This window comes from Grus americana, chromosome 3, assembly GCF_028858705.1.
Source record: "Grus americana isolate bGruAme1 chromosome 3, bGruAme1.mat, whole genome shotgun sequence".
NCBI lineage: Eukaryota > Metazoa > Chordata > Aves > Gruiformes > Gruidae > Grus > Grus americana.
In genome coordinates, this window is record NC_072854.1 from 104,821,219 (window position 1) to 104,833,778 (window position 12,560).

Sequence of the window (12,560 nt, forward strand, 5' to 3'; positions counted from 1 at the left end):
TTCCCCCAGCTCTTTGCCTCCAGCCACTCATTTCCCCCTTCTTCTCTGAGTCGACCCAAACAGCTGGATTTCACATACTCATGTATTTCTACACAGTTCATACTTTTCCTGCAACATTGCTTTTAATAAAAGCCCAGATATTAAACGAAATGCATTTGCTGCCAGTGTTTTGTCAAGCTGGACACTGACTATGCACTCGAACTTTTATCGTCCGCGCTGTGATCGTTCTTTTTCTTCCCCCAAAGGTCCTGGCCCCGCGGAGGCCTCGGCCTGGTGTAGTGAGCAGGTACCGGTGAAACTCCGCAGGCCGCCCGCAGCGAGACCCGTTAGGCGCCAGACGCGGCGGGGCCGGAGGGGGGCGGCCGCCTGCCCGCGGCCCGCCTCCGGCCCCGGCCCCTTCAGACGCCGCGCCGCTGCCGCCGAGGCCCGGTCGCCATGAGCGGGGCGCGGGGCGCGCTGGGCCTGTCGCTGCGGGCGGCGCGGCCGGGCTGGCTGTGGGGGGCGGCGGCGCTGCTGGCCCTGGGCGCCGTGCTCGGGGCCTGGCGGTGGGTCGGCGGGCGAAGGCGGGCCGCGGGCCGCCGCCGCCGCTTGCAGCGGGTGGGGACGGTGTTGAGCCTCTTCGTGTACCCGGTGAAGTCGTGCCGGGGGATGGCGGTGCGGCGGGCGCAGGTGACGCCGATGGGGCTGCGGAGCGGGGAGATGCGGGACAGGTACGGCCGGGGCGGGCTGGGGAGCGGGGCGAGGCGCGGTGCTGCTGCCCGGCCCGGGGGCAGGCCCTGCTACCAGGCCTCGGTTCTGGCCGGTACTGCCGTGCCCGGCGGGAGTGCCCCGTACCCGGCGGCGGCCTTTAACGTTGTTCAACGCGTTTCTGTCCCCCGTCGCGCCACAGGTTTTGGCTTGTGACCAAAGAAGATGGGCACATGATTACAGCTCGCCAGGAGCCGCGGCTGGTCCTCGTTTCTGTCAGCTGTGAAAATGGGCACTTGATCTTGGATGCCCCAGAAATGAAGCAGCTGTGCTTGCCTGTAAAGCTCCCCAAGAAGAATCCTGTGCGGAACTGCAGGTACTGAAGAACGGGTTTTTTCCCTCTCCCTTCTCTCTAAATACTGTCATGCTTTGTTTTTCCGAGACTGTGTGATGGTTTGCATTTTCTTATGCAGGAGTTGGAGGGTGAAGTTCTCTGCTATGTGTTATTCAGAGAGGCCAGGATTAATTATCATAATGAAAGGTCTAGTTTTAATCTGCTAAACATTGCTGAAAACAAATCTCAGGTAAAGATGGCACGATATTCAAAGACCATACGCAATACATCTGCCAAATGAACTGTGATCCTCACTCTTCAGAGACTGTCGTGTTTACTCATTTGCGTTTACTGTCAGTGTTTTCATTTTTGCTTGGGTGAGCAATTGCCTCAGTCATGCATTTTGGTATTTCTGGGTCACCGCTAGTAAATGTGTCAACATTTTTGGATACACACTGGCCATTTGAAATTGGTGTTGGAATTTAGATTCCCTCACTCCTGTCTGTAAGCATTTAACTGAGGTGCCTGAATTAGTAACTTGGTTGTCTGAAGCTCTGTCTGTGGTCATAGGGGAAAGATGGGCATCCCCAGAGAGCGGGTCATTCCCTGTAGGTGCTATCTCAAAGAGGTTTCAGGGGAACAGGTTACAAATGTAGTCATTTAGCTGTGTGCAGGCTTAGTTATTTGACCCATGGATTCAAATCCATGCTGGAAAACTGACAAGGGGAAGTAGAAAACCTTTCCCTATTAAAATGTCAATTAGTATGTAAGACTATTTAGTAGCCTCTACAAAGATACTGGTAAGTATTTTTTCCTTTGGATAGCAGAAAGGTTAATGTACTAGCTGCTATAATGAAAAGAGTGCTGGAAAGGAACTGCATTTGCTAGCTTTTAGCATAAATCTGTTGCTGTGGAAACCCTTGATCAGCATAGCTCAGTATCTCTGTTTATACAAGGCAGGTGCAAGTTACAAATGATAGCATTTCTCAGGGAGAAATAGGATGGTCTTTTAAAAACCTGTCTATGGTGTGTATACATTAGCCAATGACATACACTACAAAAACATGCAGTTTTCAAGATGTTATTTTTCTAAAATTTGTTATGCCATTAGAAAAACATTTAAATAGACTAAATGTATTTCAGTAATGACAAATTATCTTGGATTTATTTTCTAATTTTAAGTCTCGGTGATTTTTTTTCTCTTGATTTTTTTTCTTTCTTTGCCTAAATAAACTATTGCACTCTCTGGCTTTAAAATTGCTAGAATTTGGGAGTGCAAATAAGGAAAAGTTAGATGCATGTAAATGGACTTTAAAAATTACCAAGTTGTCTGGTACTGTAGGTGGTGTCATAGGATGCAAAATTAGCAATGCGCATAGTTAAACATTGCCTTGTACTTCTCAGGAAGAATCCTGAGGTTTTGTATGACTCTGCTGTGCTTAAACAGTTTGCTGTTTGTCAGCTAAAGGCTGATTCTTTCTGATCCATTGAGCCATTTGTAAGAATGAGGTTTGGGATCAGTACTATAATCAGACAAATGAAGATTTGGCTTTTGCTCCTAGATTCTTCCCTTCCAGCTTGTGAGTGGGAGTAGCTGTCTTACTGCACAGTATGTCCTGTCGGCAAAGCCCTCTGCACAGACTTGTATTTACTCCACCGCCGGGCAAGCACTGTGCCTTCAGATGGGCGCTGGCTCGTACCCAGTAGTTTGGAGCTAAGGCAGTGTAATTGTGTGGCTGCAAAAGGCTGTGCAGACTTTAATCTTTAAAACTGGTAAGTCCAGTTGCAGATTTTACATGGATGTTTAAATACCTTGTGTTTGGGGGAGTCAAATGTAGGACTGAAGCCATTGTGTAGGCACAGTTTCTATTTGTGCAAATAGTAGGTGGGTTTTATAGCCTTCTGGTTAAGAGACCTCGTGTTCTTCATTTGTGCCCTCTGTCAATATGTGTTGCAATACTTCAACTACACAATCTGTTCCCACGGATCCCTGTACTGCTGAGTGCTCAGGATAGATCTGTGTAGAAAACAGCAGTGTTGGAAGCTGTAAGACCCCCACCTTGTGGTCATGCCAGCCAGAAGGCACACCGGGACTGAGAGAATGGAGGCAAGAGAAGGGCGGTTGAACGCTGTCTGGGGCAATGGCATTTCATCCCAGCCTGTGCCACAGAGTTGATACAGGGATCCCAGCAAACAGAGCAGGGATGTTGCTGCCAGCACCCTAACGATTCATCTCTCCCCAAGATGAGTAAACGAGGGCTCCTAGGAGCTGGGCTCAGGCTAGATGAACTGCCTGGGCATCTCTGGGCTTTAAGCTGTGCAGAGTATGGTTGCAGAGGTAGAAGAAAGTACAGGGCATTTGGGTCAAAACCGCTACTTTGAACAGACTAGTAAAACCATTCATGACTGGTGTTGAAGTTTACTGGCTGATTTGATTGAGTTGATATTTTCTTGCCAGGAAGGTGTTCCTCATCTAAGCTTGTTTGTATTCTGCTGCCAGTGGCCTTTTATGACACATGGACTTTGCTTCCATTACAAATCTTTAACATCTCTTAGCATATAGAATAGCTCCATATTTTAAGTTTGAGCTTAAAACTTTCACTCAGCTCTGGCTAAATTTTTACAGCACTAAAATTGGAAGGAAAGCTTCCCAACAATTAGGGACATTTACAATTAATTGCATTTGTAAATGCCAATTACAGTAACTAACTACATCCTTTCAAAATATTGTTCATTTTCTGAAATGAATTACCTTTCAGTTGATTTCTGGGTAGAAATCTTTTGGTGTTGCAGTTGCATGCAAATGCAAGAGTAGACCCTTTTTTTGCTTGACAGTGTGGCAAACAGGTGGGTTTGTTACTGGTCATTAATGTGACAGTTAGCTCTGGGCACCTAAAGGCTATTTCACGGCTCATTCTTTCACCAGCTGGTATTGTCTGGCCATGTCCACGTTACTTAGCTTTCAAAACAAGGTGGCCACAGGAGATTGCACACCGGGAACGATCCTTGTGCCAAATTCAGAAACCAACTTTCACCTCATTATAATCCAGGCAATTTGTTTACTGCAAGTTGCTACTACTGTTAAAACGAGTTGTTTGCCTTTGAATAATAAGCGTCCTTGAGCCTTCGGCTTTCCAGCTAGCTTGCTGATGTGTCTTGTGACTCCTCAGGGTGTTTGGACTGGACATCCAAGGCAGGGACTGTGGAGATGAAGTGGCTCAGTGGATCACCACTTTCCTGAATTCAGAGCCATATCGACTGGTGCACTTTGAGCCCTCCATGGTGCCAAGAAAGTCAAAGGACATAATAAACCTTTTCCGAACCACAGACGAGGTAAATGAGTGTTCTTCTTCTCAGAAGTACTTTCTTCTAACCATTTCCCACCCACCGAAACCTACCCGTTCTGTCATGGGTGATTGAGCGCAGTTTAGCAAGGTGTGTAGTCACGTACGTAAACCACATTAATATTCTCCTTTTCTATGGAGATGAGTTGCTTAAATTTTACTTTAAATCTCTTCTAAGCTATTGACCATTCACAACTAGGGTCTGATACTGATATTTGAAGAGGAACTATTGCACTGCAGAATAGCATTCCTTTCGTGCCTCAGTGAATAGAAAAAAGTAAAGTTTTTAAAGATGTTTTGATGGTGTAATCTGTGTTGCATAGAAACCTCCATTCCCTATCCCTTGTCAGGTCTAGGAGTGTACTGATATGAGTTGTGGTACCAGGTATTGTGTTTCAAGGAATGATGCTTAACCCAGGGCTCTATAGTTGTGGGCCTAGGAATTAAAATCTAAAGAAGGTTACAGACGTTTCATCTCTCGCCCTTTCTGTGGAAGGAGGCTTGAGGGTGTGATGTGAGAGAAAGTTAATGCGGGTAAGGAAAGGAGATGGCTGTGCTCAGATGTCCCTATATCATTGGAGCCACTGATGCCCTTTTTGTCTGAACAACTCTCTTACGTGAAGATGGTTTGAACTGTACCTGAGGAGTGTAAGCTTTTTAAGCAAATACAAATTGTGAGTACCTTGTCTTACTGATATGTTATCTGTAGGGCATCAGTGTTTTTATTATGTAAGGGCACTGAGATCACTACGGAAAACTAGGTTTCAGCGAAAAGGATTAGGAGAGGTGGTATTCAGGAATCCTAGCATGAAAAGAGGGTAGAATTGTTTGTATAGTTATTTCAACACTCATCTTCTTGTGGTTGTAAAGGCATGTACAAGGAGGGGGAAAGGATAATGTAAGGGAAAGACAGGAGGAGAGCTATACACGAAAATTCTTGCTAAAATTTCTCTTTTTTTTTTTTTTTTTTCTCCTGTGGAACTGGCATATATAGGAGTTTTCTTTTAACACTGTTCGTTGGCTTTTTTTTGCTAAAATGGCAACCCTTCCACTTCCAAGCACACTTAGTCTGACAAATGGACAGTTGCAATTTAGTATTGCTGTTCTGTATGCGAAACTCCCTCTGGTGTTGTGATAGATTCATTCTATAGAAAAATCCAGTTAGTTGATTATAGTCAACCAGGTAAGTTCAGCAGGTCCATAAACGTCTTAAGTACCTTTCACAACTTAGTTACATGTTAAATTTAGTTCCGTCTGTAATACCTAGAATAAATGTCTGGGGAATGCATACAATATTATTTTGTAAGAAGTTTGGTAGCTTATATAATTTTGGTTTAATTCTATAAAGAGACGTTTAATTTTACAATTTGAGCAAATGAAACTTGCCGTGGTTACTGACATAGGAAAGGGCACGTTTTTTTAATTGTTAATCTACTGCCAGGAAAATTAAAACCTGAACGCAGCAGCCTAACAGTCAGGCTAATATGTGGCCACTGGTTCCAACATATCTGTCCTTTTGTCATTCAGTAACTTCGTTCCCGTGCTGTTACAGCAGCCTTAGGATTTGTTTGTGTTTGTTTGTTTAGGTTGCCTATCCTGACTGTAGCCCAGTCTTGATCCTCTCAGAAGCTTCACTGGATGATCTAAATACCAGGCTGGAGAAGAAAGTTAAGATACAGAACTTCAGGCCAAATATTCTTGTGACAGATTGCAGTGCTTTTGAGGAGGTAAAATAACTGTCTTAAATGTCTTTTCGACAGCTTGGTTATGTTTCTTTGTAACTCAATTTTCTTGTGGGATGGTGCCTATAAAGATGAGGAAAGCTGCTATTCTGTGATTTTTACAACTGGATTCCAGAGAGATAGAGTTTCTGCTCACATCAGTGCATGTGAAACGCTGAGGAAGGAGACAGGTCTATGAATGCTCATTTAACTTGGCAAAGTGTATTTAAATGACTGGCTGCTACTGAAAGCTCATCTTTAAGTGTAAAGTAGGGAAAGCTATGCATGCTGCAATAGATCACTTAATGATACAAATGAACAATTTGTAAATTGACAGTGTGATGTTTTATAGCCTTTGGCGCAAGAGCAAAACTGACCCTTGCAATCCTGTGGTCTGTCACTGCATCTCTGACAATATTCTGGTAGTTCAAAAAACACTGTCTGGGAAGGTATCTGGTGATGAAGTGAAATGGTGATGGTGGCTTTTAAGTGTGTTTGTGTCATGTTGCCATTTTTCCAAAGAATTTGCTCTGGATAGATCTGATAATTTCCCAAATTCCTAAAGTGAGAATGGGGTTTCATCTTCCAAGAAGGATTGCAATAGGAAGCTTGTGTAGATGAGAAGTGAAAACTTACTTCCACCAAAGATTTTCTTTCTGCAAAACTGGTGACTTACCAGAGGTCACAGATCAGATTATCACACGTACAATAAGAATAAGCTTGCTTTAGGTTCAGACAAGTGCATGGTGCAGAATGGGATTTATTACTTGTGTATCTTTCTTTCCAGATATAATTACTAGTGGGTCCTGAATTGGATGAATGCAGTGACTGTTTTTGTTAAAATAGTACCATAACAGAATTGTACTTATTCTGAAGATGCCAGTAAAGGTGACCATCTGGAATGGTACTGCTTCTTCTAGGAATGACTGTGCCACTCCTTGAAAAATGATTGCATGTGGATACGTCTAATCTGTGCATAACGTTTACCTTCCCTCAGGACACCTGGGAGGAGATTCTTATTGGCGATGTGGAGATGAAAGGGACAGTGTGTTGTGCCAGGTAAACATTTGAGACCATTATTTTATATAGATGTATAGAGATTTATAATAAGAAGCTATTATTGATTTGGCAGTGTCTGTCATTGCAGGTGTATTTTAACAACTGTTAACCCAGACACTGGGGTCCTGGACAGGAAGGAGCCACTGGAAACATTGAAAAGGTTGTAAAAATACCAGCGCTTCTCAGGCTGTGAGAGTGGATTTAGGCTAGATCCCAACAGATGTTAGACTAGTGTTTTAAAAGTGGTTTGAAGTATGTGTGGGACATAATAATACAGTGTAAAGGTCTGTGTATATTGGCTTCCATTCTACTTTCTGCAATTCTATATGGTAAGAAAAGTCAGGAAGTTCTCTCTTCTTTCTTGCAAACTTTACATTGCCTGTCTCTTTCATCTCTGCTAGGGTGAATGCCTGGGGTAATAGGTATTTAAAGTATTTAAAGGTCTAACTTTGCAACTTTGGCATTTCTTTTTATAAAGTCTTTTCTATGTGTGTTATACATGGATGTGTGAATACAATCAGGCTTTTTTTCTGTATTTCAACTGCTTGGTTCTCTTAACTGTAATATTTATTTAGTTTTTAGTCTAGTATGGTGGCGAAAACAGGGCATCACTATTCATATGTCCTCTCTTTCATCACTGATATTTTGATGTTTAGAATTTACTGCCACTGATTCTAAAGAAGTGCTCTCTCTCTGCAGTTACCGCTTATGTGATCCGTCTGAGCGACACATATACAAATCGAGCCCTCTCTTTGGAAGATACTTTGCTGTTGACAAAACTGGAACAATTCAAGTTGGAGACCCTGTGTACAAGATGGTCCAGTAATGAGAGAGACTTTGATCAGAAGATGCCTTTTCACTTTGATATGCAAATTGTTTTCCCATGAACACAGTCACCAGCATAATTTTGTCTTATTCTTTGCAATATTTTTTTGTGCTATGTTCCTTCGTAAGGTGCAGGGGGGTCTTTGAGGCTATGAAGTGCCAATCATTTCAGATCATGTCATCTACTAGCATGCCTGTAGCAACCGTGTCTTTAGTTTTTCTGGAGGCTATGATAGAAGAAACTCTAATCCAAGGTAGACTTCACAGCACTACTGTGAGTATCACACCTCCTAAAATTTTATGTCGAGCTTGATATCAGAATCCAAAATTATGTACAAGGGCTTTGCATCTTGTGTTAGATACATTCGGTGCCTATAAAGAACCACAAAAAGAGTCATGCCAAGCATAAAGTATGTTGGTTGTGGGGCTGCCTCTACAGGTGAACGGGGAGTGCAGATGGCAAGGCTCTGTCTTAGATTCCACCCTTCTTTGGTCCTAAGCATCTTACCCTATCTATGTCTGGAGGTACTTCCTTGCAGTGTTTCTTATCCTGCAGTCATTTCCTGAAGATTGCTACTGTCTTTTGAGATTCGAGCTATATCAGAAGTGAAAGGGTTGTGACCTGACTAAATGCTACTCTAATCTAGAGGTGGGAACACTGGCTAATGATGTGTGAGACTGGGGGGTTCCTTTAGTTTATGACCTCTGCTTGATAGAGTTTGAACCATCATTTTTTTCTCCTGTGAAGCATACCATAACAGCTAGGCTGTAAAGTAGTGATGCATTTGCTAACGTATCAGTAGAACTTCCAGTTTGACTAAAAGAATTAGGTGTTCACTGGATTAGAGACTTTACACGCATTGGAGGGGAAGAAAAGCTGTTGGGAGTCATCTGATTCTGAGCCTGCCCCGTTCAAGCTGATGTCCAGGCTCTGTGTTCATGCATAGTTCTTCTCTGGCTCAGTGAACTTCTTACTGTAGAAAGTTAGGCTGCTAAGCAGATGTTTGGGAAGCTGCGGTTTCATACTTAGAGGTTATGCATTTAGATCTCTGGTTGCCCCCCTCCCCTGCCTCTGCTCCTATTCTAATCAAAATGTCAGCCATTTGTATGAGGCTGATAATTATATTTTCTGCTATATTTTATACTGCATAAAACAGTTAGAGGAGGAAACTAGTTGGATGATGGCAGTAGTATCTTTTCTTTAAATATTATATCATTAAAAAAAAAGTGGACTCCAAGACAAAAGCTAGCCATCTTTCAAACGTTTGGCTCCCTGTTGCTCTGTTAAGGATTACTAGATCTAGAATGAGTGTTGAAACAAAAAGAGGAATCTAAGTAAGTGTGAAGAAGGACAAATCATGACCCAATTTTGTGTTAGATTCTTTGTTTTCTGTTGTGAATATGAAACTCAAATTTTGCTGCATGTTCGCAACTCAGACCTGTAAAATGAAGAGCCATTGTGCCTTTGAGCAAATTCAGACGTATGTACCTGGCAAGCCTGAAGCAAGCACAACGGGAAGGTAGTTTTCTATTATTTGTGAACTCAGTGTTGCTCTGAATATCCTTTCATTAGCAGAATGCTCTGTTAGTATTAAGTTTTCCTGTGATGGACAAGTGCCCAGTTTGGACTGCACATTGCATATTTGTGCATTGTTATGCCTGATGAAGCAGCTAGCGGGAGGAAGTGAGAGAAAAAGCATCTTTTAAAAAGGAAAATAATCCTGAGTTTCACTTTTAGAAAGCATATGTTGAAGATCCTTAATATTAGAAGCTGAAACCTTGTGGAATTCCTAATGGTATAATTTAGCAAAGACAGCCTGCTGGTCTGCCAAAACAATTAGTTAAGTGTGTGTCTCTTCATTAAGTCAAAGAAGCGGAAGGAAAGCGAGCTGAATTTTTGCCTCTAGCCAAACATATTTTTCCACTGTTGTTTTAGCACCACATTTGGATTTACGTAACAAATTGTGTGGTATGGATATGCTGCTTCTCATTAGGCTATCATCGATTGGGCTAATTTGAAAATGGGGCTGTCTTTCCAATGAGAAACTGCACCTGCCTGCCTGTTAAGAAAATGCCATAGGTCTAAACCCCTGATTTATCGCTGTAAAAGCCCCCTAGAAGAATTTGGCTAGAATCCTAAAACAGGTATGCGTCTGAGTACAACACGTTTCACAAATGACACTTAAATCAGTTATGTGATGAAAGAGGGCCATTCCAGGAAGTGGAGAGCATAACTTACGAACAGTACAATATCAGTATCTTCATGTAAACGTTGAACTGCTGTAAGTGTAGGAATTGTGTTTGATTTTGCTAAAGCCATTTAGGAAACTGACTGAAAAGATGTCAATCATAAAACACTGGTTTTTAAATTGTGTACTTAAAAATGTTAATTGTTTTTTTTTTAACTCTAGAGGAAGAAAACAAAAGTATAAACTTCTATTGAATCAAAACTCCTGTAAGGTGTAAAATTTGTGAATCTTCTTTTTGCTTTGTTTTTGTTGTGGTTTTGCCCCAGCTGGCAGCTAAGCACCGCACAGCAGCTCGCTCACCCCTGCTCTCCCAAGGGGATGGGGAGGAGAATGGAAAAAAACCAACTTGTGGGTTGAGATGAAGATGGTTTAATAGAGTAACAAAGGAAAATAATAATAATAATAATAACAATCATAACAATAATACACAAGCGATGCACAAATGCAATTTCTCACCACATGCGGAAGGAAAAAAAAAAACCCCAACTCAATACCCAGTCTGCTTCTGAGCAGCAATCCCACTTCCCCAGTTAGTTACGGAGCATGCTGTTCTATGGCAGGGAAAATCCTTTTGGCCAGCCTGGGTCAGTGTCCTGGCTGTGCTCTCCCAGCTTCTCGTGCACCTGGCAGGGCGTGGGGAGCTGAAAAGTCCTTGACTTGGTGCAGACACTACAACTACCTAGCAACAACTAAAAACATCAGTGTGTTAGCAACGTTATTCTCATCCTAAATCCAACACACAGCACTATACCAGCTACTAGAAAGAAATTTAACTATCTCAGCTGAGCTCAGGACAGTTTTCTGTTTTGGCATTAAACTTTTGCTGATGTTTCCAGGACCTCATATATAATTAACAGTGATGATTATTTTTTTTTTAATCTTACCTCTAAGTTCAGGAAAGTATGCTGTTAACCAGAGGAAGCTGTATGTGTAAGAGAGCAGAACCATCAGATGTAAGTAATCTTCACACTCAATTTTACAACCCTTATGATCTAGATGATGGAAAAGATATTTACAGACTCTCTTCTTTTTTCCACAGACATAGGAAAATAAGGAAAAATGGGTTTGAAAGTAGGAAAGCTTAGTACACTCAAGTCAACGCAAGGTCATGTCTCGTATTTCAGGTCTCTAAGTATAAAATCAAAACTTTTTACAGCGCTCATGCACCAACATAATTCTTGCAGAAGATTGTGTGAGAGGACAATCCTTGCAAGCAGAAATTTCCTGGTTGCTTAGGATTTGAGGTGGGTGCATCTTCAGTGAAGACTGCCCCCCCCCCCCAAAAAAAAAAAAGAGAAGGATCCCTGCTCCTGCATCTTAATGAGAAAAAAAGCCTTCCGAAGGCATTGCTCCACTTCTCCATAACAAGAAAAGAGATTCCTGGCCCTTGCCACTCCAAATGGCTAAGGTTTCTAAAAGGGCTGCCACAGGGTGTTCATCTGTGGTCTGTTCTAGCACCTTAAATTGCCTTATTCTCATTTTGAGATCTGTAAGAAATTCCCTGTACTGGGCAGCCGCAGCGCTGAGGACTAAACCTGTGAAGTACTTGTTTCTTTTGGACAGAAGTTTCTTAAAAAAAATAATGCAGGTATCAAAACTATATGTGTATCAGTCTTTTCTTCAGCTGGAAGAGAGGCAGCATTCATACTGCGTAAAGGTTCCTATTTTCACATATACTACATGGCCATTGTGTTAATGTTAACGATCTCTAGTTAGAATGTCACTGTCAGGAGTAATTATTTTTGCATTTTCCCCCAGAGACACTGGTGAAGTCAGTAAGGGTTTCAGACAGTGGGCCTCTTCTGAAACAAATCATGACAATATTTGGATTCTGGAGCCAGAATCTTCACTTGTAATGACTTTCCTGGTGTGGGACAAGGGTTTTCACCTATAGATGTACTTCTAATTTTCTTCACTTTTATTTATTGGTGTTCCTTTTCAAGTATCTTGAAACAGTGCCATGCCTGCCTGCTAGCCAGGCTGTTTTCTGGGCAGCGCATGAAGAAGATGCCCACTGCAGGGAAGGGAGTGCTGGATGCTGCTGTGTGACTGCATCGTGTTGCGTGGTAGCATGCGGTACTGGTCAGTGCTGGTGAAGCGGGAGTTAATACCTCTTGGCTCCTTGGCTGGTAAAATGCGTGTTTGGGATTGTTACAACTGGGATGTGGACAGTCAAGCCTAGCAATGAAGCTTGGACTGAACTTGGGGTGAAGGTGGATATCGTCTGCCACAGCTGAGGCTGGCATGAAGCAATGAGAGCTGAGGAGGTGCCCATCCATCTACAGCAAAAGGAAAGATGGTGTCAGCATCACAGTGGCGGTTTGCTTGGGCAGACAGACTG

General features: G+C 42.6%; 1 protein-coding gene across 1 annotated transcript; it reads left to right on the forward strand.

Annotated features, from left to right (window-relative positions):
• Positions 1–340: 340 nt before the first annotated feature.
• On the forward strand, positions 341–10,420 carry LOC129204835 (mitochondrial amidoxime reducing component 2-like). Its single transcript, XM_054821512.1, has 7 exons — positions 341–710; positions 890–1,063; positions 4,192–4,354; positions 5,952–6,092; positions 7,084–7,145; positions 7,234–7,305; positions 7,845–10,420. Exons 1-7 carry the CDS (start codon positions 436–438, stop codon positions 7,969–7,971), a joined length of 1,014 nt encoding a protein of 337 aa, XP_054677487.1. The 5' UTR covers positions 341–435; the 3' UTR covers positions 7,972–10,420.
• The last annotated feature ends 2,140 nt before the right edge of the window (positions 10,421–12,560 follow it).